General features: G+C 41.2%; 1 protein-coding gene across 4 annotated transcripts; it reads right to left on the bottom strand.

The window, feature by feature from the left end:
- On the bottom strand, positions 1 to 27402 carry LOC308320884 (NADPH--cytochrome P450 reductase-like). 4 transcript variants are annotated; one of them, XM_080771590.1, is made up of 16 exons: positions 27366 to 27402; positions 22119 to 22306; positions 14517 to 14565; positions 13370 to 13498; positions 12442 to 12594; positions 10203 to 10327; positions 9988 to 10077; positions 9709 to 9807; positions 9049 to 9165; positions 7020 to 7138; positions 6274 to 6455; positions 5821 to 5970; positions 4417 to 4690; positions 4003 to 4148; positions 3759 to 3844; positions 1 to 1930 (listed from the first exon to the last, which is right to left on the bottom strand). In XM_080771590.1, exons 2-16 carry the CDS (start codon positions 22295 to 22297, stop codon positions 1786 to 1788), a joined length of 2043 nt encoding a protein of 680 aa, XP_080627716.1. In that variant the 5' UTR covers positions 22298 to 22306; positions 27366 to 27402; the 3' UTR covers positions 1 to 1785. The 4 variants fall into 4 exon arrangements, with proteins under 4 accessions (XP_080627716.1, XP_080627717.1, XP_080627718.1 ...); XM_080771591.1 differs by lacking the exon at positions 27366 to 27402 and adding an exon at positions 26666 to 26685; XM_080771592.1 differs by lacking the exon at positions 27366 to 27402 and adding an exon at positions 26662 to 26680 and having other exon boundaries at positions 22119 to 22304.

Here is a 27402-nt window from a genome sequence, read left to right as displayed (position 1 = left end):
TTAAATTGACCAATTATTCAAGTTTTATTCATAAAAAAAAGACATGCCTAGATATAATAATCAAATAATTACATCATAAGTGGAATGACGGGCATAGTAAGTAGTAGTGTGAAGAATCCAATACACTTAGTCTAAGCAAATTCATAAGGCAGTTTTTAAAAGGCACAGGGTACATTTAAAAAGATTCTCTGAAGGGAATTTTTAACTCCACAAACTATTAAGTCAAAAGGAAATTAATGGTGAATGCAATTATAACATAATCAAAAGTTTGACATGGTTGAGCAGTGACATCAGCATCCACAGTGGTGCATATATAATTGTACAATGTAAAAGATAACATACATACATACATACATAACACACAGAAGTAGCCCCGAAAGGTCTCACTTTACAGTAAATTCTAGGTTTACACAATAAACCCATCTTGTCTTCTGTTGTCAGATGCAAATCAAAACAATGACAAATGTTGACCCTTTCCATTGTTATGTACATTTAAAATCAAAAAAATAGTAGATACCTTCAAATTAATTATATATCGTTATTATTTTTATGTTAAAAAGTCAGATAAAACCGTTAATCTTCCCTACACGACTTCAGAATTGCATCATGACATTCTGTGCCTCTGAACGAGTAATTAGAGCAATTGACTTAATGAACAACTTCTGCATAAAAGGTGATATCCCTTGTTGCATTTTCCTTAATGATCTTTTCCTTTCTTTTTTTACAACTTAAGGTTAAAACGTTTAATGAATGTATTTTGAATACACTTTACTATTGCTACATCAAACCCTAAAGACTGGTTTATTTTGAGAGTTCTCCAATCCAAGCTTAAGCCTTTGTCTGAAAGTTCCAACTGCAGTGTCTAGGTGGTACTGTATATGCTATGCAGTATATACTGTACCGGCAAAAACACAACCTCAAAGTGTGCCAACAGTTTTTAAATGTACACTTTCTTTTATGGCTTTTCATTGGTTTTCAGATCGCATATTCAGAATGCCTATACCAAAAGACTTGCAGTATGAGCTTTCAGAGACAGCAGACACCTTCATTTGCACGGATGAATGACATTGTAAAGTACAGTATATACTGTACAGCCAGCCACAGGGTGGCGTTAGCAAACCGTTCTTTTCCAAGCAAACAAACGGACACGATTCACATTCAGAGACAAAAACGGAATGGGCTCGACATGCGAGTGAAAGCCTGGTGGTCAAGAAATGCACCATACACCAGGAGCTGAGGATGGTGACTGAACTGTGCTGCACCTGTGCACCACTATCGGTCTTTCTATACTGTAAGGAAGCAACTGTTGTGTTCAAAATATATTCTTCTAAAGGAAACAGCTGCTAATAATTATGTTCAAATCAGAGACTCATGAACATATTTTCTTTTGGTCCTAAACTAACCCATTGTGAAGCTGACCCATTCTTCAGAACCTGACAACATGGAAATGACAAGAAGCCAGATACTCTAGTAGCCATCAATGACGTAACCCTTTAAGTTAAGTGGTCAATCCTTTGCACATCCAAAATCTAAAAAAAAGTCACAAAGACAGCAGACCCATTCTATGTTTTGATCCAGAAATACTGATATGTGTCATTTGCAAAATGGTCACTCATTGAACTATAGGCTAGTAGGGCTTGCCAAAGACCAAAATCTGATCATTCTCTCTTCTAGCCCTCAAAGACCAGGGTGAGTAATAACGATCTAATTCGTTGATGTCTAGTCCTTTAAAAAACCAAAAAAACAATAACCAGGACAGTAGAGGTGATTGGGGTGTTGTGTGTTTTAACTCCACACGTCCTGCGAGTACCGTCCCTTGGTCATCAGTTTCTTTACGTAGTCAGTGGCCTGGGTCCGCGTCATTCCTCCAATTTCTACCGCAATATCGTGAAAAGCTGTCTGCACGTCTTTGGCCATGTTTCTCGCGTCCCTGTAAAGAGAAAACTCAATAAGATGCCGTCATGCCATCCATCACAGGTTTTGTCCGTCTGTCCAAACAATAATAGTAGATCTATCACAGTTTGTGCCAGTACAAGCGAGATGAAACCGAAATGTCACACTGGCTAGTGTGACATTCCGAGGAGCCCTTTATAAGTGACACCTTTGTCTAAACAGTATTTGTCATTCAAGCTGAAGAAGGCCTATGGGCCGAAACATCTGTTTGTTGTTGCTGCTGCTGCTGGGGGGGAGAACTCTTAAATGGATAAAGAGTGAGTGTTGGTATTCCTTTCTATTGGTATTTCCTTTCTATTCCCGTTTGCGGATGACTCTGCACTGCTGGTCTCAGACAGGAACTAGAAAAAGTGCACCTCGGGGCACAGGTCTCCACCAGGGCAGGTCAGGACAGTCTGGTAAACTTTGAAAGCCAATATTAGCAATTAGGATGGAATATAAAATATCGGACAGATCCGTCTTGAGCACATGACTATAGAGATACTGTGAAATGATTTGCGGGATTTTTGGACAGTATCTGGAGGAGTACTAGCAAAATATTTGTTTACAAAAGTCAGCCTCCTGGTGGCGCTATAACAGGCCGTTCAGGAAAATGTGGGGCAGAGGTTCATTGTTGGCATCTAGGGAGTGTGTGTGCGCTGAAAACTGAATCCATTCTCTTTGGATGAAATAGTAATCTCAGCAAGGCAGGCAGCTTCTCAGTTAAAGTCGGTGAAAAGATGAAATTACCTACCTAGGTTCCATCTTGTAGGCAAATATTTCTGGTGATAAAATGGCCACCAACGTAATCAAAAAAGGCAACCAAAGAACAAGATTCCTGTACAGGATCTCCTCACTGGTCAACAAAAACACCTTGAAGTCCCTAACAGGAGCCCTTTTACAAGGTTTATTAGATTATGCATGCACCTCGTGGTACCACAGCACCTCAAAGGCCCTTAAAACAAGGCTCCAGACTTGCCAAAACAAACTTGTCAGGCTGGAATGGCTTAAGGTTGACGACAGCATCTTGCAATGGGGTCTGGTCTACAAGATCCGCTACACCACCAAGATACCCATCTACCGGTCTAAATACTTCCTCGAGTATTACGCAACACCAGAAGGAGTTCAACAAAACACGTGCAAACCAGAGTCGACTCAAACAAGGGATTAAATTAATTTCGCTCCTATGCCACTAAAATGTGGAACGCCCAACCAACAGCCATTAACACATATGAATCCCTCGACTCCTTCAAAGCTGTATGTATGTCAATACAGTTTTTGTATTGACATGTGCTTTTGTTGAAATGTACCCATTCTACATACTGTGAATAAAAAATTCAATCAATCGACTATTTCTACCAGAACCGTTCTCCTAATCTCCAACTACTCAATTGAGCGCTTGCTTCTCCTCTCCAAGTTTACACTGGCTAGTGTAACTCGCTGTAGCAAAGAATGGACATACACAGGGGCGTTGTGAGGGGGTAGTAGAACTGACTACCCAAGGGCCCAACTGAAGTTAGGACGCCATTCAAATGGTCTGGACTGCCTCCATGTGGTTCCGGGAACGGAACCACATGGAGGTAGTCTCGGGACCGATTGCTGAAGTGTTCGAATCAAACGGACTCAAGTGTGAATCTGCCCCAATTGTTTTAGTCCATACCCTGCACTATAATTCAATTATGCTGCAAGGAGAAACATCTCTCACAGAAACATGCCGTGTAACAAGCCGGGGATGGTAGCAAGAAACAAAGGAAATGTATGAATGATAACGAAGTTATGAGAATTATAAACTAACAAAATGTAAATTAATTTGTCTTATTACTTACCCACAAATATAGATGTGAGCATTGTCTGTGTGGATCTGCCTCCAGAGTTCTTCCTTATTGTTTTTCAACAGGTGCTGCACGTACACCTTAAGTTTTGACAAAAGCAAAACAAAATGACCGTGTGCTACATTGCAGTGCCCTGGACATCGTCCCAACAGAAACACAATTACAAGAAGCTGTTCTTCAATTCTTAAAATAGATTTTTGGATACTGTTAACCATCATCGTTACACCTCCAGTCATACCTTTTGTTCTTGGTCTCTGGAGAAGGCCACACTAAGCTTCGTTAGAACTCCCTTTGTCTCTGCCTCCTCCAGCTCCTCCTGGTAGATGTAGTCCTCTTCCTTATGTCTGCAGCCAAAATACATCACCGTCTCTCCAACCTCCTTTCCTGTAGTGTAGAAGATGAAAACCTTCTGCTTACTGCACCTACTGTAGGAGGACTAGGGCTGGGTATTGGTATTGAACCCACCCCCCTACCTAGGACTTGCTGATAATGATTACTGTGCCACTAAGCCATCCTTTAACTGTTAATTAAAAGTCTTCATTATGTGCACACATGGAAAGACCTTTAGTGATTAATATACTTTTGAGAACGTCATTTTGTTTCATACCCATCTGTCTGGTATATTATTATGTGGTGTCTACGTATTGTGTACCTGGTTGCTCTTTGAGCCATCCTCTCTCCTGGATGAAGCCCATGAAGGGGGCGATGCCGGTCCCGGGCCCGATCATGATCACGGGGTTGGTGGCCTTGAAGGGCAGGCGGAACTGGGACTTGCGGATGTACATGGGAACGGTGGCCTTGTGGCCGTTCTGGGTCATCGGCGTCTTGTTCTTCAGCCAGTTGGTGGCCACGCCCAGGTTGGAGCGTCCCGTCTTGGTCTCGTACTCCACCACCACGGCACAGATGTGGATGCTGTTGGGGTGAACCTACGAGAGGAAGCACCACGATGGAGAACTGAATAAACACACCTTTAACCCTGTTGGGGTGAACCTACAAGAGGAAGCACCACGATGGAGAACTGAATAAACACACCTTTAACCCTGCTGGGGTGAACCTACGAGAGGAAGCACCACGATGGAGAACTGAATAAACACACCTTTAACCCTGTTGGGGTGAACCTACGAGAGGAAGCACCACAATGGAGAACTGAATAAAACACACCTTTTAAAAAAATTGATGGGAGCTTATTAAAATAAGGAAAATTTAAAGATCGATGTAGTTTGTCCATAATTGGTTGAATTCTATTCCCACACATTCTTACCAATTTCCAAAACTTTTCCAGAATATTGAACCCAATTTCCAGGCCTATAACAGGCAGTGTACAGTGTAGCAACAGTAAAGCATAGAACATAAATGCTATAATTCTATTCTAAATGCTGTGCCAAATGTTTTGCTACGCCACCTATCCCAGGGCATAGGATCACACCGCAGCACGTCGTGAGCCTGTAGATGTTATTTTTGTCACATACTGGTACACATTACACTGCCCGTTTTGCAAATAACGACTTATATTACAGGTAAAAGTTTTTTTATAACAATAGCCAAAAACAATGCATTTCCATCGGACAGAGTGGGATAGGTGACGCATTAATGAATGATTAATTCAACCAAACTATAATGCTAGACCAGAGCTAGTCAGTTCCCACTAATTCATAGTTAAGGAGAACTCACAACAACGCTAGACCAGAGCTAGTCAGTTCCCACTAATTCACAGTCGAGTTGGTCAGATAATAGGCAGTTGTACAGAACCTCTGCCGTGCCGCATTGTGAGCTTGTAGATCGGCTATTTCCACCATTACTGAAATGCAATTAATTTATAATGTATCTTTTGTATGTTTCAGTCCTGGTGTAGTCTCTCTCTCTCTCTCTCTCTCAACAGATTGTTGACTCACAGGGCACCGGGTTCCCTGGTACAACACATTTTGAGATGGGGGTCGGCAGCCAAATACAGGTTTGAGAACCACTAACTGGCATAAAAACAATAGGTTTTTCGGAAAACTGTTCTCAATGTGGTCTCAAGTCTCAAAGAGGTGGTGTGTAACTGTTCAGCGCTCACCTTGGAGGAGGATGCGATGGAGTAATAGCGAGACTGAAGCCGGGGCAGCAGCTCACACAGGTGGTCAACGGGGGGTCTGAGAGAGGGCAGATCTTCCAGGATGGCCAAGATGTTTCTACTGGAGTCCAACACCCAGTTCTGATACAACGCCTGAGGAGAAGAGAGACCGCACTGGTCAGTCTGGATTTAAGGCACTTACAGACAAATATCTATTATCTAATAATTTCTTCAACAGAGAAGAAATAAGTTGACTTTACAAGAAAATATTATACGTTTCTAGAGGACTCAGAATATGAACATAAAAGTCCAAATTAATATCATCTTTCAAGGCACTGCACCTCAGCGATTGTGTGTTTTTCTTTTGATAAACATCAAACTTATTTGGGCAGACCAGTGTAAAATGTATTTGCATAGATTTTCAATATCTAAAAAACATAAAGCCCTCTGTTAGACCTTGCCCTCGGGAGAGGAGGAAGCCATCTTGCGCATGTTCTCCTGGTCTTTGGGGTCTGAAGCGTACTGTGCCAGCTCATAGAGGACGTTTGTGCGAGGAGGGTGTGTGATGTCCAGGTAGTGAGTCAAAGCAGTCCGGTAAGTGGTAGGGCAAGGGAAGGGGTGCTTCTTGTTTGACTCCTCTGGAAAAGGCAAAACAAAAGCAAACAAAAACAACCTGCATGAGCAACGGCACTTCTAATTAATTTTTTTTTATTAAAAGCTGCTGAAGCATTTGGCGAGTCTGTCCCTCAAAAGCTATAAACAACATTTACAAATGAAAAGTGCAATGTCCAATTTTGCTTGAAAGTATTATATACCCTTTCCATTAAGATTAAAGGGGCAAAGACTATTGTTTTCTCAGTTATACCATTGCATCTACACAATCAATTTAAACAAGATACTACCGTCATGCTTAAAAATTCACTTATGTAAATAAGGGAACCCAAATAGCATCAAGACAAACCAAAGGAAACTGAATAATTAACTATGGTGTTTAGCGTTGTCATAAATTCTCTAACACATGTGAAGGAAACTCATGTGAATAATTAACTACAGTGTTTAGCATTGTCATAAATTCTCTAACACATGTGAAGTGTGTAGTGACACAGCTGATTCTAGGTAAACTAATGAACGAACCGGTGGGTTGAGATAAGTCTGAGGGATAACATTATTGAGTCACAGTGCAGAGTCAATCAATGCCATACCATCAAGGTTGTTCAGAGAGATAACGGCATCAAGGTCTGCTTCAAGGACTTGGCCCAACCGATTCACCAAGGCTGTCTCGTTCGTAGGGAACACCGCAACGTGGTCGCCGGACTCGTACCTGCGCACAAGTAACGCAACCAACCATCAAACCTTCAAAAGAATAATATAGTCAATCACAGAAATGTTTTAGGGCAATGTTTGAAATACTATTGATGACCAGTGGTGGGAAGCAACTATTGTAGTTCTTTAGTATTGACATTTTAAAGTAGTACTTTAAGTATGTTTTGATTGAATACAGGCCGCATTTTTATATTGTGGTATCCTGTGGTGGAAAAAGTACACACTTTTTTTTTAATTTAATTAAAAGTGTCAATACTGCAGTGTAGAAATTACATACATGCATAACTTTGTTACAAGTAAAAGTCCTGCTTTCAAAATCTACTTTCATAAAAGTACAAAAGTATTGGCATCAAAATAGTACTCATCATGCAGAATGTACCATTTCAAATGTATAAGCTCATAGCTTGTAGATTGGCTATTTTCAAATGGCTAAAATGTATCTATAATAGATACTCAAGTAAAGTACAGATAACTGCGTAATGGAGCTGAAGAGATTGAAAGGACCTATAAGATAAAATCCATAATTGGTCCTCACTAATGTTCATGATAAAAAATACCACAATTGTTTTTCTACTCAGTCTGTGTCTCATATGAGAGCTGTGGGCAGTTCAGAAACCCGTCCATCAGTGACATCATTGTTGAGCAGATTTGTTTTTAAACTAATATAATTAGATTTGTATTATCGTGAGAACGACGGCTTTCATTTTCGCATTGCAAGTTTTCAGGAATAGAAAGCCTGTGGATTCTATTAGCTTGGATTCCCCATCGATGATGTCACTGCTGGACAGGTTTCTAAACTGCCCACAGCCCTTTAATACATTACTTAAGTAAATATACTAAAGGCTCATACGTACAACTACACCATTACGTCAGTCGCGGTGATGATCAGCTATCACCGCGGACACAGACCCATCTCTGTTTTTACTATCAGACAAGTCTTTTCACTCTGGAGCTATCACCCAGTTCACTGATTGGTCTAGAAGTTGGGTAAACCACAGGGAGGCGGGGTCAATCCTTAACCCATTCTGACCGGGAACCCATTTTGGTGTCATGCATCATGTTATGCTTTAGCTATTGAAAAATAGCAGATCTACAAGCTCATAGCGCATAGATCAATCTGATCTCAGGTCAGAATGGGTTAAGGACATCACCGCGAGTATGATGGCACCGTTTTAGGTGATAAGTTATCACCTAAAACAGTGATAACTTATCACCAAAAACTGGAGTATGTATGAGCCTTAAGGACACCACCAGTGGTGTAAAGTAACTGTCTTTTACTACGTTGTCTGCAGAGGTCACCCCTCACCAGCTGTTATACACTAACAATTTCAGCTCTGACGGTTGTACAGTAACTCATGATCTAGTCCAGGGGTTTTCAACCCGTTTCACATCAAGGCTCATTATTTATTCAGCATTTGAGCTGACCACGGACCACCGTTTGATGAGATTCTGCCTCTCAGACACAAAACTAAAGAATATTTTGTCGTCGTTGGATAAGATCTTGTCCACATTAACTCCATGCTGTATTGATGTTGGTACCATTAGGAGAGATAACAGGCAAACGTTGCTCAAAATAAGAATTATTCACATTCTCTAGAACCAGATGGACCCCGTGAAGGTCCATCTGGTTTCATTTTACGCTCTCAAGAGTTCATTTAGGACAGGAACGAGGAACCCCTTTTGGGGTATTCTTGTTGCCATCTAGTTCTAGTATATAGCAACATTCGGCCCCAGTCCTAAATGGGTTTTAAAGATCTATAAGGGTCGATTTGGTTACCAACTCTCCGTCATTTAGCTCGGGACCGCCCGGGACCCCCTCAAGGACCACTGGTTGAAAACCACTGATCTAGTAGTAATAAGAATGTCACAGAGTACAGAACACATCATCATGTTTCTACTTGGTCTTACCTGATTTTGGAGCCAGTTATATCAATTTCGAGGTGCATAAGATGCCTGTTGCCACCTTTGTTGAGTTTGCGGTTTACAGTGACTGGGGCCAGGAAAGGATTCTTGGAATCATACGGTCTGTAAGAAAAGAAACATGTGAAATGTCAGAAAATGACAAAAGGCCAGATTCAATGACCATACAATCTCTCTCTCTCTCTCGCCATTTCCATGTCAGTCTACTCTCTCGCCATTTCCATGTCAGTCTACTGAGCCTGTCAATAAAGGCCCCAAATCTTGCACCCGGTGCAAAGCGGCACAAATACAGAACACAGGTGCCTTTGCAAGACAGTTTTCACAGTCCAAATGTTTTTTGTGCTCATGTGCATGCGCATTGATCTAAAAATGTGTGTTTTGGTTCATACAAACCACACAGTATACTCTGCATCCTAATAAATAATCGGTACTTTGGCTATCAGTGTGTGCAGCCTCTCTTGTCTTTTTAAGACTTAACTCTTCAGTTGTAAAACTGACCATCCTTAAAATCTGAGGCCTCATATTTTGTTAACTTCCTATAGACTATAGGAAATAGGTAAAGGGTTCACACTGGCTGATCGATAATCAATATTCAAACCAATAATGTAGGAGAACAGGTGGTGAGTGTGTGTGTCTTGTGGTTCTTACGGTTTCTGGGTCTCGAAACTCTTCAGGCGGCCGATCTCTCCCGTGAACACTTTGTTCATGTTGATGTCGGTGTGCTCCTTCAACTCATACTGACGGATGCTGTGGAGGCAGAAGGCTTGTGGTCATCATAAATTGCACACCGATATAGTCAAACTAATTTAACAAGGGGAATGAGTGGTGATCTACAATGCATCCAGTCAATAAAAAGGGTTTCTATTTAAAAGTTGCAACCATATTTATATAAAAAAAACTAAAGTGAGTGACATGATGGATAAGAACCTGGAATCATCTCCCGAAGCCTCGACTCCAAAGTGCTCGCACATGGCTGGCCAGAACTGCTCCCTCCATGAGATGAAGTCCTCTTCCAGGCTGAAAAAATAATCTGATTTAACCTTTACTTCAATCAAAAAATCAAAGGATCAAATGGCACACAGCGAACTGCACACACACACACACACACACACACACACACACACACACAGTGTGTGACTCACTTTGCATCGTCGTCTCCCATGCCCAGGTCAAAGACTCTCTTAGCCCCTAGCTCTTCCAGTCTCGTGTCAACATATTTCCCCATGGCGTTGAAATGTTCATACGTTTTATTACCCAGGGCAAATACCTACACACAGAACGGGACACAAGAATTAACCGTCAGCCACTGCCAAGCAGTGCTATAGCCTCGACAACCTCACAGGCGTATGTAAAGCCTTAACGTATGTCATTTAGATTTATAATTTTGCATTTTATGTAGACGTAGCACTCTATCATGTATACTCATAGCCTCACGGGATACAGAAAAGTCATCAAGAATCATAAGCAAGCTATGTATTTGATGTATTACCTTGTATTGTTCTTGCTTACTGTAAAATCGCTCTGGATTAAGAGCCTCTGCTATGCCTAAATTGTAAGTGCCTAAGTGGATTGTTTTCTCTCGGCTTGATTATTAATGCAATGCTTTTTTCTGGCATGCCAAAGAAAACAACTGACAGATTAAATGTTGCAGCCAGAGTTTTAACAAAATCTTAAGATGAGAACAGTGTAGCTTCACTACATTGACTACGTTTTTAGGACTAATTTAAAAATATATTTTACTTGTTTCTAAAGCTCTCAGTTGTCTGGCACCTTCCTACCTCTATGACTGTCTGTGCCTAAATATCAGGTCTTCTAGTGCTGACCTGCTCCAAGTGCATACAATGGCATATAAAAATCACACCCGTGTGAAGTGAGTGGTGCAACTCCATGTGGGGTCCCCAGGGTGCCGGCCCGGTTCCGGCGAGCCGCCCCGCGTTCGAAACGGTTGAGAAATAACAGTTACCGCGTGGGGGTCCCCAGGGGGTCCCTCTACTGTACTGTACTGTTAACACCCCAAATCATCATATATACAGGTTTGTGTGTGTACTGTATGTGTGTTAGGCTGCACAACAGTGATAGCCTACTTGGTTGTGAAAACCAACCAAAAGCTATTTTCGTGCTCGGACACACCCAGGGACACAGCCAGCCAGGGACACACATAGCTATCTATAGGAGCATTCTGCTTCTACGGCATAAACTCCCATTAAACCTATGACTGTAGATAGGTTTAAACTAAAGGCCATTTCTTCACTCTTGCTAATTTGGTGTCATTATTCATGCCTGATTCACTGCCGTTTTTGCCATGTTGTTTTATGCTTTTTGCTCTGTGAAGCACTATAAGCTGCTTTTAATGTCTTGAAAGGGGCTATACAAAATCAAGTTTATTATTATAATTATCATTAAACCAGTCCCTAACAGACAAACACAATCAGGATGGCAGATCAATTACGTTCCAAGCACTCATCAGATATGTTAACACGTTATCTCCCAGCCATCCAGGCCAGTGCGAGAGAAATCCACGTTATAAGCTTACAAGACGGGTCACTTCCGAAGTGTTAGCCCTCCATATTTGAGGCGCATCCTCATTCTAATTTTTATGTTCTGGCACAGGCGGGGTGTGGAGATTAAACCGGAATCCCGTGTTCTTGGCATACTTTGTGTTAAATTATGCTAGTCTGGCTAAGCAGATGAATTATGAGTATCCGTTGAATTTGATCATTATTGTCGTTTTAAACATGAACAGAAAAACTGTTCATTGTGTATATTTACAGTTAAGCAATACTATGTGGCTAAATTATCAAGCCAACGTTTGCATGCATGTTAAATTACAACCCCCACCCCAAACTGGAAGCAAATTAACTTCCTGTTCATTACTTAACTATGTACAGCAATGACATTTGTGGTCTTTCAAACAGTTGTTCTGTCATTGACTAATTAGAGCAGTCATTCCAATGCAACACAGACAATATAGGGGATGAAAGGCAAGAGGAAGGATGCGAGTGAGCCAGAGAATAAGCCCAGATTTCACATAGTCGGAAGTGAAAGTTCTTCACTCAAAACGAGGGCATGGCTAGAGAAAAACGCAACAAAATCAAGTCTATTCTTTTTTTCCCACACATGCAAAACCCTACAACACAGATCATGCAGGCTCATTTTACCATTGCACACAGACTTCTGATTCAGGGTGTTGTTATCCCTGTAATAAAAGGCAGGCATGGGCATGGCGCCTTATTACACCACATGGGCTCAAATGCTCAACAGCAAGTCCCCGGGTTCAATTACCGGCCAGCAAGTTACTCCCTTACTCTGCGTATTTCCCGTCTCTCTCCACATACACCTATCAAATAAAGGCTCAGCTAAAGTCTTCTCTTGTAGACTTGCCGTGTAGTTGAGTCCAGAGAGGTCTTCATCGTCGTTCTCTTGTAGCCAGTCATAGAAGTCCTGGGCGTTGTCTGTGGGGTCTCCTTCGCCGTATGTGGCCACGCAGAATATGGCGATTGAGTTTTCGATCTCAGACATGCGGGATAACTCACCCTGGAGCATAGAAGGACATGAGGAAAGAATTAGCATCATAGGCAATATACACAGTTAAATCCTTGAGCTTGAGATTGGACTGTCAGTAGGACCACAGAGAAATGACTTTTTTCCTCATGAAAGTATAAGGCTTTTTTTTTTTTTTATCATTAATTAATATTGCCGCCTTCAGACTTCACACGGGCAGATGCAAAGATACAAACAGTCACAGCATAGTTGTCGCTTTGCATCACTGTTGCTCAACACGGTCGTTGAAGCCATCAAGTGTGCATCTGTCATCGGAGCCACAGTTGTAGTTTCGTATCTTTGCATCTGAAAGTCGAACGCAGCTCAACTTCAATTTGTATCTTTGTATATTTTGTAGCAGCTACAAATGTCAGATTTGCTTTGTAGCTTCACGTCACTGGCTTTCATTGAAAATTAATTGTAGACTGTATCTTTGCATCTGCCCGTGTGAACGCAGCATATCAGAGGGGAAGAAGTTTCTACAAAAACAATCTGCCATTCCACTAACAAACTTTGTTGCAGATTCATTAATGGAAATTACCTTTGTTGTGTAAGAATACTTTTAAGACTCATGTACTGTAAATCTGACTGCTACTGAAATGTTTGGTATGGGTAACATCAAGTTTATGATTCGCAAGCACTGCAGTAATCCCCCCCATGACAATATAAAACGTTCTCTGCACGTTCCAGCCAAATGGCCATACAATGTTTATTTGAAGGAGAATTCCTCTGGTCTAGTATGACAATTATAATTCTTCCGTAGAATTACCATGTCATATTCTTCTGGGTCGGCAGACATCCCCTTCATGCCGTAGCGCTGAGAATCTTTGGACAGTCTATTTGCAAACTCCTCCGCCGTGCCAGTTTGAGAACCGTAGAATACCACAATGTTCTTGCCCTGGCCAAGGTTAAAACAAACAGGTCGTCAGTGGGTCGTCCTTAACGTTCTCCAGCCAAACAAACAGCCTCTCAACAACTTTAACAATTTTGCCACATTAGCATTTCGTTCTTTATTTGGACCCGATATAGTCTCCATGTGCAAGATTATAAGTGAAATTTTGATTAACCCATTTAAATCATCATCATAACTCTTATTTAAACTCTGAGTACAATTGAGGGGCAGGCCCTACTGTACAGTACATTTTACAACAGCAATCTTAAATATACGAATCAGAAAACATAAAATACCAAAACTAAAGAACTATAAGAGATACAGAGAATTAATTAAAACAATTACAATGTTGAGCGAAAGTGCTGGAAATCATTTCCCTGAATTGTCCCAAGGGACGGCAGTGATGTGATTTTTAAAGACTTCTGGATCTCATTCCAACCAAAAGGAGCACTGACAGAGTGCTAGCTTTGTGTTAGCAAATGGAACCTTTAGACCTGGTGCTGCTACCTATACGTTGTTTTACCTTTAATGCCGGCTGCGCCATCTGTAAAACATACACCTCTGTGTCTCTATATACATATATATATATATATTTGTATCTTTTTAGTAAGAATTTGAAGGTTTACAGAAAACCTTAGGTTAGGTTTTAGGAGGCGTTTTTAGAATGGCGTGAACAATTGAGAGCCTCGGGTATAAACTCAGTTTTTGAACCTGAGGTCAATAAAAATCTTAATGCTCTTTTGAAACCTACAGTATTATACAGTATGCCTAGATGCAATATAGCTAAATCAGAAGGGAAGGCCATTTTATAGTTGGCATACTCATTCCCGCAGACTGAGGCATAAGGAATAAAGAATGTTAGTGTTTTAGGCTTGTGTCTGGAACCTCTAACTGTGGGCACCAGTTTGTTTCGTTGCCAGAGGCCATGACTCAAACTATGAAAATGTTAACAAGATTGTAATGCTTTTGAAGTAGCACAGATATGAGTGACTAACCCCTTTTATGCAATATTATGATTACTCACCGTTTTTTTCATCTTCTCAATGAAACTAGTCTCTCTTGTGGTGGGTGCTCTGAAACAAAGAAAATATTTTTCTCAGTTCAAGACAATGATTGAACTAACTAGTTCGTTCAAACACAAGTCTTTTCAGAGTTTTCCAGTTCAGTGTGACTAAACTATAGTTTATTGCCCAATACAATGAATGGTGGGCATCATGTTCAGGCAGCACTTCAAACTTGAAAAGTAGTAGATGACAAAAATCCATTTGCCATCATGTTTTATTACTAGGATTCTGGTGATCCGTTTCTTCACACAGCTAATGTTTAAACATGTCAATGGGCTGATAATAGGCAGAAAGTATCCTTTATCTCCTAGGTAAACAATGGCTAGCGGAAGCCAGGGTGGTCATGTTTTGGTTTAGCAAGCACACTGAAAGGCTATAATGAAAGGCATAATGGAAGACAGTGACTGAATGTTCAAAATGGTGGAAGGGGGTTAATTAAACGGAGGGATTAAGGCACAACAATTTTATTGCTTTTTATTTATGTATACTACCATGTGTTGTCACTTGTTACAACCATTGTCTTTTTTTTTTTCATTCCAATATTTCTCAATGGCCTGATTGTAGAGAATAAAGATGTGCGTCACCAGTCATATTTTTCTAATAGCTAGCAAACTTTGCTACAGAAGTTAAAAGTAATACTAATCAGGTCAAATATTAAATCGTGATGCCCCAGAAGAATAGAATACAACTGCAGAAACATCAAAAGCTACATTAATACTACATTAGAGGCAAATGTGAGCAGGTTTAATGTCATGTCTTGAACCACATAATATTTAGGCGCAATTCAGCTTTTGTCTCACAAGTAATTAATGGATGGGCACAGATCAAACGACAAATTAAAACAAAAAAGGATGCCAGACAGCATCTATTTACCGACCAAAATAAAAAGGCAATGCCGCTGTGCTGATTGTGGTAGGACAGACAACAAAAACAGCTATCATTACAAAAATAGCTTGTTCACATTACCATATGGCAATAGGGCGCCAACATGGCTAAGTGAAATGTAAAGTCTAATCCAGATTTGTCCCTCTCATGCTCTCTCTCGCTCTGTCAAAATGCATGCAATACGCAACAATGACATCACGTGACTCATACTTAAAGATTTACCCTTTCCTCATTGGATTCCAAATTACTTTACTTCCTCATTTCTCACTTTTTGCCCAGCTTGAGCAGAGAAACTTGTTGCAGTTAGAAACGGATAATTGAACACAGGATTTTACTGTGTGAGGAGCATCCAAGTCATTTATTTATTTATTTTAAAAAAAAACTAAATCTACAACACTAGGTTCTGGAGGAATAATTCCAGAAAGCTTGGACGTGGGGTGTGTAGACTGTAGACATGTGGAACTCTGTGCTGAACATGCCATAAAAATGGGGCCCTCGTGGTTAATAACGAACTGCGCTCACAAGAGCAGCGTGAATTCCTGATAGAAATCTGAAACAAGCTTTTTTTTGCCTCCAAGCCTCAGCATTCCATAAAGACTAAACAAGGACTGTTATCAATGAGCTCTGTCTGTCTTCCTGGCCCTGGTGTGGAGGGTTTTGCTAACATAACGTCAACAGAGCAAATCTGTCAGGATGAGCCCAAGTAAAATGATGAAGTAATTATGTTCCACATCCTAGGAGACTAACATATTGGAGTTTCAAAATAAGACAAATGTTGTTTAAAACCTCTCTTTTACTGAGGCAGAGAAAAAGACCAGATGTTTCAGCCACAGGCTATTTCGTCAGTGTTTCAGTCCGTTCTCGGACTCAGTAAAAATACATTTTAAAAACGCATATGCCATTGTTGTAGCAGTGGAGTCAAAGGTTGCCGATCCACCATAAGAAATTAAGAACCAGTCTGAAAGCATTTTCCCTAGGATGATTGGAATATTCTCTACATTTCAGAAATGCCGTGTTGAAAATAGCCCCTCTACAAGCTCACAATGCGCAGTGAGCTTGTAGATTGCATTTTCGACAAACGTTTGGCTATTTTGCAGAATGTTGAACTATCGGAACATGACCAGAACAGGGTTGCTAGGTTTCGTTAAAGTGGTTAGAAAGACACCAATGGGAGCAAATGTAGTCTTGTTGTAATTTGAGGCCAGGCTTATTCCAACATTCATGACTACTCTGCAACTCTTGTCATGTGGGAACCCCACCAATAACAACAGCTATGTGACCCATTCTGTGTCCCGACCCATTGTTTAAAAAGACCCCACAGTGCAACAGAGCTCCATTCATGACAAGTGACTTTGATGGAAATATGGATGAGAGTTTGCCAGCTAAAACAACCAATGATGATTATCAACTACGTCACTCTATGGAAAGGTGCCGACAGTGATGAAAGAACGAAGCAGCAATAAAGAAGGAATATCATATTTGTTTGGGATATCATGCTTCCTGGAACACTGTATGCTTTTCAAAATTAATATCTGATAATCTGCGGTAGAGGCAAATGAACTGCACCGAGTACATGTTGCTAGTGCTGCACGATTCTTGCTCTAATGTGAATCTAGATTTTCCTCCACAAGAATTGAGATCACGGTTCACACACGATTCTCATGTTTTTCCATGAAAATATTTATCGTCATTTGTCTGTAGTTGCTGAACATTACTACATTCAAAATGTGGCACCTGGAGCCAACTACTGTGGCTTTAAACAAACATAAAGTGCTTGTCTTTAAACCTCTCTTAAAGTCTTTAAGTCTCTTATATCAAAAACATAAGAGTAACTAAAATGAATTGGACAGCCAACTGCACGATTCTTGCTCAAATTTAGAAATGAGATCGCATAGGTGTCTGAAGCTAGTCTAGTATCAGTTCATCATGTTGCCTTAGAAATAAACGAGGCACCACAGCAACTCAGCACTGCTCTATGATGTCAATAAATGTGTTAGATCCCCCCCCACCCCCCCCTTCCCAGAGTGCATCATCCTTAGAGAGGCAGACAGTACAGGGCTTCACGTGGTGTGTTCAGAACCAAGTAGGAATTAAAAGATGTCACTGCCTCTATACCTCGTCTGTGAGTGAAAAGACTCACTCGCAGAATCACCAGCCGGTTTCTACTGACCTTTCGGCAGCATCTCTCCTGTCCTGGGGCAGGGAAAAGACACAGCCCATGACACGGGCAGAGCCACCCCAGACTCGGCCACTCGCTCAGACTCAAAGAGCAGGAAAGACAATACTTCAGAGACACCACAAGACCCCAAAAAGTAAATAAATAGTCTGTCAGTCCGGAGAGAGAAGGAGAACAGAACTCCTGGCTGCTGGGTCCAAACCGCTGCCTGCCGTCACCCAAGACGTGCCTTCAGAACGAACTCTGCCTTTCCTTCACTGAATCCGCCAGCTTCACAGAGAGGAGAACTACACCAGACGCACACACGGCAGCAGCCCCTGCTACAAGCCCTGTCAACGCCTGGGCAAGCTCCCGCAGACACAATGGTGGGAAACTGACTTTCCCATACAAATGCAGCCGAGCTGCAAATGCGCACTTTTGAGTCAGACAAACGCACACTGAAAACACCCGAGGGTTGAAAATGCCTTCCTCTTCATCCCCGCCCCTTTTCCTCTCCGATCTGAAAGGTGTTAGGAACACGAAAAAAGTCTCCCCGGTCCATTCTGAGGAGCTCTGCTTGGCAAGTTATCAGAGCAACTCCTCTGTGGACCCTTGAGGAAGTGGGGGGTAGTTTTACTGAAGGGTCCCCCACCCCCATCCCACACTGGAGGAGAGAGGGGAATGTCATTACTATAGCAACCTCATTTATCATAAAGGGATTCCATTTGTGACATGGTCGTACCCCAATGCAGAGCAGCTTTAGCTTGCTCACAGGAAGAAAAGAAAAAAAAAAGAATGAAAAGAAAGAGGGGGAGAGAAGAAGAGGAAGACGAAGAAGAAGGGGGGAAAAATAAAGTAACTCGGGGCAAAGAAAGGGCTGCTTGTCTTGCCTCAACTTTCCACCTTTGGAGAAGGACTCACAAAAGACGCTTGCTTGGCCGGGTCCTCCTCACTCCCTCTCCAGGGAACTTTCAAAATGGGTTTGAGGCCAAAAACAAAAGCTTGCACAGGAAAGGACATGGAAGCCCACGCCCCCTTCATAACAAGGTTAGGTAACCAATGCGCCGATCGAGGGGAGGGGAGTCTAGCTCAGTGTTATGCATTCCCTTCCTATATTCCCGCCCTCTTCCGACAAACCCCTCTCTTCCCAGAGCTGAACACGTTCTCCACGAGTCCGTCCGTCTCCGCCACCCCTCCCCTTCCCAAGCCAATCTCCTCCTGTTTTCACACATGGTCAGGGTCTCCCCCTTTACACAGACTTCCAGCGAGCGCTCAGCCTTGCAGGCAGCCCTCCCCAACAATGTCTCTATTCACACAGAGGACAGCAGCGAACGTGACTGTTCCCTTCCCAGACCATTGGCAAAAAGCCCAGCGCTCAAACAAATCAGAGCGCCTTGTGTTGTAGGCTGGGGAGGGACTTGGCTGTGAGTCTATTGAAATCCACCTCAACTTAATATCAACTGATAAGATAAGGGACTGTGAGCAGATCAGGGCCCTGTCCATCTGGGGGGCCTAATATTCCTATTCCTATGTGGGTAATTACTCAGATTTAGGGTAAATGTTGTCCACATACGCAATAGTCTTCACTCTAAGGGTTGAAAACAATACAAATATGGCATACATCTTAAATGTATTGCATGCAAAAAAACATAATAATAAATAATAAAATATCAGTGTGGAGAGGGATAGCTATTAGCTATTGTTTTCATCCAATTTGATCCCCTTATCAATCCTTCCTTATAGATTCCAAATCATCCCACTGTTCACAATGAAAATGTACTGCTGTGTAGTCAATCTAGTGTGTAAATGCCCACAGGTCAGCATGCTCTGCTCTCTGAGCCTCAGCCAGGAATCAAACCTTGCTTTCTGTGATCCAGTTACTTACAGTACATGAGCAAAGTTAATAATCTTGTAGAAAGTAGGTATACAAACATGACAACCTCTCCCCGAGTCTCTCATATGTGCCTCATACACCACATCCACATGCTTATTATCATATTTGATTATTCGTTTGTTGATACACCCAAAACGCAATTATTAACGCGTATTCTGTGAGAGATATTGTACAAATGCACCAGGAAACGTGTGAAGATGTTTAGAATGTCTTATTGTTTGTCCAAAATCAACTACAATAGTGCCAAATCTCCAACAAAATGTTTCAGTGTCCAACATTTGTCAAATCAAAATAAGACATTGGCATGTTCAATGATCCATCGCTCATTTTTTAATAAACATACAAATTCAAACTATAAATTATATTATTATAATTATATTATATTTAGTTAAAAGCATTCAGAGCTAAATATAATTATGTCCCAGACCCTCTGAATATTTGCCGTTTCTGCCAATGTGGCCACAATTTGGCCAGGTGTTTAAACAATTAATTTATCCATGAGACATAATTAATTTCACTCACAAAAGTTATGTTTATCATCCATCACTGGCCAAAAACAACAGACGAGCGAGACACTGTAGTTAATTTAGGGTTTACTTTCCATTCATATATACAATATACGAATGAGGCTTTTATCTTTAATACCTACTGTATGTATACACACAAACCAAGGCTGTAGACACAGTAGTACACAGTACACACCCATTCATGGATCTGATATGAGTCTTTACTTAGGAGCAGGTATGACAGGTTGCGCTCTCCCCTCTAATCTGACTTCTGACCTCATTTCTTGGTGGTGTTTGGTTAGTGACCAAAGTAAAATTACATGACCACAATTACCAGTACATTCAAAGAAAAGGTTTTGTAAGCATCTGGCTACCTCGTTTTCAACTTTGGCATGATTGTTCTGCAATGCTACATGTCTGTAAATGTTCATAATTTATTTTACATTATTAATCTGCTTGTATTGTTCACATTATCAGTCATCAAGGAAGCATGTCAAACTTAACTTAATTAATTCCCTCTCTGACAATGAAAATAATCAACTACGATATTGCAGCAAAAACTGGTATCCTTAAAGTCAAAGTCAAGTCAAAGTCGTACGATTTGTCACACACGTTACCGCAGTGAAATTTGTACTCCGCATTTGACCCATCTCTTGGATCGGTGACTGTGAGCCGCAGCCAGGGAGCAGTGAACTGCAGCCATTATCATTATCGGTTATCATTTGATTAGCTGATTTGACACCCAATCCAACACATTGATGCTGAGTGCCAAGTAGGGAGGCATTGGCCCCCTTTCTCAAACCAGCTCCTCGCCACTCGCCCTACACACTTGCCCTCGATATGCGCGTTCACGCGAGGCTGCGCCATATTAAGTGTCGTCCGAAACCAAGCAGCCTTGAGTGGAAGTGGCTTATAAAGCCCTCATGAGCGAGTCTGTGCCGATCTAGACTCGATTGCCTTGTGCAGCCCTGCATGTCATCGTCATTTGAAATCCACATGTCACACACACAAACATACACGATGCAATGCAATATAACTGTACAAAGAAAATAACAGGTACCACAATTGCATGATGGCAACGAATGGTGTCTGTTTCCTGTTTCTGCACAAGGAGGGCGAGTGTATTTCCAAACAGTTTTTTATACCCAGCACCCTAATCAAGGGAACTTGATTTAGCTGGAGGGGCACTTCCTGACGAGGGAACCTCCCGAGAGCACTTCAAGTCAAGGGACTGGTTTCAGAAAGGGCAATTGGGTCCTATTTTTACAGTCTTTGGTATGACCCGGCTGGGGATCGAACCCCGACCTCTCAGGACAGTCTAACCAGTAGCCACAACAAGGCCACTGTCTGGTCAAGTGAGTGTAAGATGAGCAGAGAGTATTCTGTGTCTCTGACCTGTAAGGGGATAAGCTACAAGCTGTTTGACTACAGTATATCACAGTATGAGAGTCTTCACCCACTATTTGTACAGTACAGTTCTTGGCTGTGGAATGCCCTCCCCGACCACCTGAGACAGTCTCTGGACGCATTAAAAAGGGGACTAAAGACCTTCCTTTTGATTAACAAGGCATTTGACTAGATTCATAAATGCCCTTTGTGCTTTTAAAACCTTTTAGCTGTGTATAGGTGACCACTGATCTGAATGTTTATATTAATTGTTTTTATTCTTATTATCTTGTCCTTTTAAATATTTCTGCTTTATATTTTTGAGTGGTGCAACCACTCCAAGGAACAAGGAGCAATGTCCGTGTTCATCTATGTGTGTGCCTATGTATGTGTTGGTTCATGAGCACGAGTATGACTATGACTACCGTACCAGTAGGGGCGCTGTTGTGCCAGAAACAGAGAGAGAGAGAGAGAGAGAGATAGTATTAGTGCTGCACTGTTGCCTGCTAATATGAGAGAGAGAGAGAGAGAGAGAGAGAGAGAGAGAGAGGAGAGGAGTGGGGGGGGGAGAGAGGGGAGTTGCACCACTCAGTTCACACGGGTGTGATTTTTCTTGATGTAGCACTTTGATTCACATATGAAAATTGCGTTACAAATTAAATGTATTATTATTATTATTAATTACCACGCTTTTTAGTAAACATTGGCAAACCCTTGACATGAAGAATACACTTACGGCGTGTCGAGCCTCTTGAACTCAGGGATGGGGTCTGGTTTCTTGCGGGACATGTACCAATAGACGAGGAGGCCGATGATGAGGGTGAAGAGGAAGAGGTCCAGGTTACTGATGAGAGGCTCTTCCTCCTCAACCATGGGCTCTGGCGGAGTGGTGGCCTCGGGTTCGACATCCGCCATGGTTACACTCTGCCAGGGCAAAAAGGTAGAGAACAACCACCAATCATTTAGATGAGTATATCAAGTCTTAAGTAGAAAAGTGGTGGCGCTATAATAGGCCAATGTGAAAAGGGTGCCATTTCTTCTTACGCCTTGGATAGCAATTGGATGATTTGAGACATTTTGTTCCAAAAAGGTGTTTTGCAAAAATCCACCTGTGGTGGCGCTATAACAGGCCAATGTAAAAAGGGTGGGATATATTCCTCAGCCTAGTAGGAAAGTCCGTGTAAACTTTCACATAAATTGCACGTTGCGTTCATGATTTGAGGCATTTTGTTCAAAACGGGCCAATCCTTCAAACTTTGAAAGCAAACTAGGATGGAATATGAAATATCAGACAGATCCGGCTTGAACACATGACTATAGAGATAGTGTGTAACGATTTGCGAGATATTTGGACAGAATATCGAAGAGTAATATGAAAAAATGTGTTTTTCAAAAGTCGGCCTCCTGGTGGCGCTATAACAGGCCGGTCTGGAAAATTTGGGGCAGAGGTTCATCGTCGGTATCCAGGGAGTGTGTGCAAAATTTGGCATCGACCGGGTTAATGGTGGCGGAGATTAGCTGTACACAGACGGACAGAGTGCAAAACATATACTCTCCCTATGCCTTCGGCCTGGTGGAGACAAAAATGGAATGGAATGTGAAAAAACAAACGTTTGTTGTGTTGAAATAAAGAGGACGGAGCAGACATATATCATATGCAGAGTTGCAGACATTACATTTATTTTTTCTTCATTATATGGTAATCCAGTCTGGCAGTGTGCCGTGGGTTCCACTCCCGATCCCGACGGCCTTTACTGCATGTCTTCCCCCCCCATTTCCTGTCAACCTACTGTCTGTACCTCCATAAAATATATAAAATAAAGGCGAAAGCCAAAAAAGAAAAAAAAAGTCTTAACCCATTGAGACCGATACTACAAAATCTCCTCTAAATCCTGACAGTTTTCTGAAAACGTATCATGTTGCTCTATCAGTTGATTGCATTTGGCCACCGACTCCCCCCCACCCCCCCAGGTGTTGTAAGCTAGCGCTGTCACGATTACAAATGCAGACGATTATTTGTCACAAATAATTGCGATTAACGATTTAAGTGTGTGTTTTTTGCATTGACTTCGTAATCGTAATCACAAATTGTACAGGGTGGCCCGGTATGAAATGTAATTTCTAATATTCTTTTCTTTCCAAAATAAATGTACAAAATAGCAGAAATGCTTGATCTACAAGCTCACAAGACGTCAGTGTTGTCCGTTACTTGGTATATTGTCAACAAAGCAAGAAATGAAATGAACTAAAGTGACATGAAAACCAATTTAATGAGATATTTCAGACAGATGTATATCAGACCATTTCTTTCTCAAAAACACTATCAAGACGAACAACGTTTTTTTGTGAATGTGATAATGATGCACAATCTCTTGTAAAGCATTAGTATTCCACAATATTATCACCATGATACATTTTTGGTCATGCACTATACTGTACAGGGCAGACTATGCTGCAGCAGCTCATAAGAAGACAATTCTTAGTTCTCAGGTTATATTTTGACCTGGCAGTGGATATTGATTAGATGTGATCAGGTTTCTGATTAGTGATTAGGCCAGTTGATTTCTGAATTTTGATCCAATCAAATCTTTGCTTCTGGGGCCTGGGGGTCCCTGGAACTAAATATTTTGAGATGGAGGTCAGCGCACAATACATACTGTATAATTCTAGGGGTTCTTGACATGAAATAGTTTGAGCACCACTGATTCTGGATTTTCAGAAAACTTAGCATTTAGAAGTCATTTGTAGAATCAGGTAACCCTAGTGTGTGAACAGTCAACAGTGTACTGTACAAGTTAGAAATTAGAAAACAACAAAGCACTAGGGCTTCACCCTAATATAGGAATTTGCAGCTCCTAGCCCCAATTAACTGGAGTATTTAATACAAAATTGTGTGTCATCAGATTGCTATGGACTGTGTACAGACGGCTGGCAAATTACAAAAACCCTGAATAAATGAGTGGAGAAATAAATGCATTGTGCTTAATTAACCACAGCATTTTACAATTAAGTAAACATTAATAACGTTCAGTGATTCCATTATGTGGGGGAAGGGTCATTGCTGTGCAAATCAATACAAGATGATACGAGTTATATCCTATGATGATAACATCTATATCCTGACGGAAGTGGTCCCATCAAGGATGACATGCCACAGGGGGGGGGGGGTGTCATTGAATGGTTTTGATAATGTTTTGTTTCTTTGTCCGTGCATAAATGTATATACAAAAGAGAGAAAAGAATAATTGTGTACTGTATTTTTCCCTGCTCAAAATCCCTTTATATGCTCAATAAAATAAAAATGTGATAATGTTATGCTATGGAGTTCAGTCACCAGATGAGATATCTATGGTAAAACCTGGCTTTCTCCACCACCATCATCATCAAAACAGCAAATTAATCTTTTTTCCATACCACCATTAGAAATACATAATACAGTATAAAAAGGACTTGTCCGCACACCGATCTCAAGCTCCCATGCTCTTTATTAATATTAAACAGGCACAACGTTTTCAACCCATGTGGGTCTTTGTCAGGTATAATATAATATGCCTGACAAAGACCCACAAGGGTCAAAATGTTGTACCCGTTTATGTATTAATATTAATGAGCATGAGTGCGGACTTCTACACCATCCCTTTTAAAGATGTTGGGGCTTTTATTCCTTTATCGATAGGACAGTAGACTGACGGAGGAGATGGGGAAATTGATGGGGACTCGGTGACACAGCAATAGTAATTGGGATTTGAACCTGCGACATGCTGTCAGGCTGGCATTGCAGCCTGCGGTGCCCGCCCGGACCACCACACCGATGGCCCAGGCAAAAAAATAATATATATATATATATATATATATAATTAAAAAAAGCTGGAGCACCAGCTGGCCTAGCAGTCCAGGCGTATCTGGCCTGCCAGCGCATTGCGTGTTCGAGTCCCGTTCATGTGTGTCTCTTCCTCCCGCTTTCCTGTCCATCTTCACTTGTAATTAAATAAAAGGCAGAAAGAACAAAAACAAAAAAAAGAGCTATCCAGTGGCTTTTGAAGTGGTGCCATAGACCCTGAGATTGTTGAAACGTCTCATGTAAGGTCAATGAAATGACCCTACATTTGGAGATTAAACAGTTTCACTGGATTGGCTGTATCGTAGTCTATCAACCTCTCTTTATTGAACTGCAGCCATTTAGACCAGGGGTTTTCAACGGATTGTGAACCAGGGACCACCACCCTGACTTAGAATCAACCTGGGGACCACTGTTGTGTTGGGTGGGGACATGGGCTAAGATTTGTGCTTTTGTAACACTTGCTGCTATGCATTCTCAACCAATAGTCCATTGACTACTAATAATTTCCTAATAATAATGACTCAACCAGACAATCCAGTGCACTTCCCCCTCTTGAGATTGTAACTCCCTTTTTCTGTTTAATTTCTTGACCAACTTGTCAGTAAATGACTACATGGACAGTCATCATAGCCAGAAAAAAATAAATCAACAAATCCTACATTACTACGGTGGTAAATGCATGGACCACCTGTTGAAAACCCCTGATGTAGACTTAGATACAGAACAGCACAGAAGTTTTGGAATATGTATACATGATGTGACAAATTTCAAATTGTTATAATTCTAGAATTCAAAGCAATCCTATACTAAAGATACTCGTAAGACAAGTTTCTATTAGCAGTGTCAACTGACAAAAATGTTTGACATGTTTGTCAGTTTACACACCGTCAGTGTTGACATACACTTGTCTCTATAAACATCCTTAAAGCAACATATTACTGTAGCTCACACACATTTCCATGTCTTGTTTGTGTTGCAGAATGGTATCTATGCCAACTACTCTCTGTGGGATAATTAGCATCCTTAACTGAACCAGCTGCAAGTTTGAGGTTCCGAGGTTCGAACTATATCATTTAGTCAAATAGAAGTAATTATATTATTATTTTCGCATCAATTCATGAATTGCCTTGTGCGACAGTCACAATTCCAATTAATAAAATAGCCTCATCTAAAATACCTGAGTGCATAACTTCAGTGTCATCAACATACTCTGCCAAGTCAAGTATCATTGTTGACAATGAAGTCTGCCATTTCCAACCAGTCATTGTTGCACTGCATCATGAATAATGTATAATGTTTGTTACGTAAATATATTGACATTATGCTTGTTCCAGACAAACGAAGCGAAACATGGGTACAATATCAAAAATCAAATGCATGTCTTCATGGTGTCATTTTAACCAAAGACGTTTAAGGTTAAGTGAAATGTCAGTGTCACTCACCTATCTGCACTCTGCCCTGAAGGTAGGTAACCTATTGATGAATTGAACAATGTGGACCCTGTTGTAAACAAGTGTAAGGCTTAATTGGGTCGTCCACTCACAGTTAACAGTCTGTGTATTGAGTTTGTGCTTGAAATGTACTGTAATTCTGCAAACTGTTAATACATATTTCAATCAATCAATCAGCCCCGTTTGGAACCTCTCCCTCCGCTATATTAAATTACGGCTTCCGAATGGACTCAATGGAGCTCAGCTATAAAAGTTAATTGAGAGGCTATACAGTATATAATAAGTAAACTCAACTTGTATCATTCGTGGGCCATGGCTGCATGGTTAAAGAATAATAAATGACACCTCCTAAACAAAGCCTGGTAAACAAATATACCTGAAACAGATCCCAGTGCACATGCAGTACCGACGAGACGCGAAAGCTGGACAACAGTCTGAACTTCAAAGTATTGTGCAATAATAATCAGAAAATTGATACCGAGATAAGAAGACCGCTAATAGTACACTCTGCGTGTGTACTTTCTGGCTAACAACAACAATATTGAAGATCAGTGAAACAGTCCAGACAGTCGTATTGGAATTTTAGTAATGAATCACTCTAGTCACTGATTGATTAACTATGGTAATTTTGATGGATCGAGGAGGGAAAAAGGTAAAATTTCCATTAAATAAAGTGTCCGTGGTGGCTTACCTTCCCTTGCTTCACTCTGACAAGCACAAGCTGTGCG

Source organism: Protomyctophum bolini (genome assembly GCF_963924005.1).
Source record: "Protomyctophum bolini genome assembly, chromosome: 9".
In the NCBI taxonomy this organism is placed as follows: domain Eukaryota; kingdom Metazoa; phylum Chordata; class Actinopteri; order Myctophiformes; family Myctophidae; genus Protomyctophum; species Protomyctophum bolini.
The sequence above is the reverse complement of the archived record's forward strand: the minus strand, read 5'-3'. Positions and strand labels throughout refer to the sequence as shown.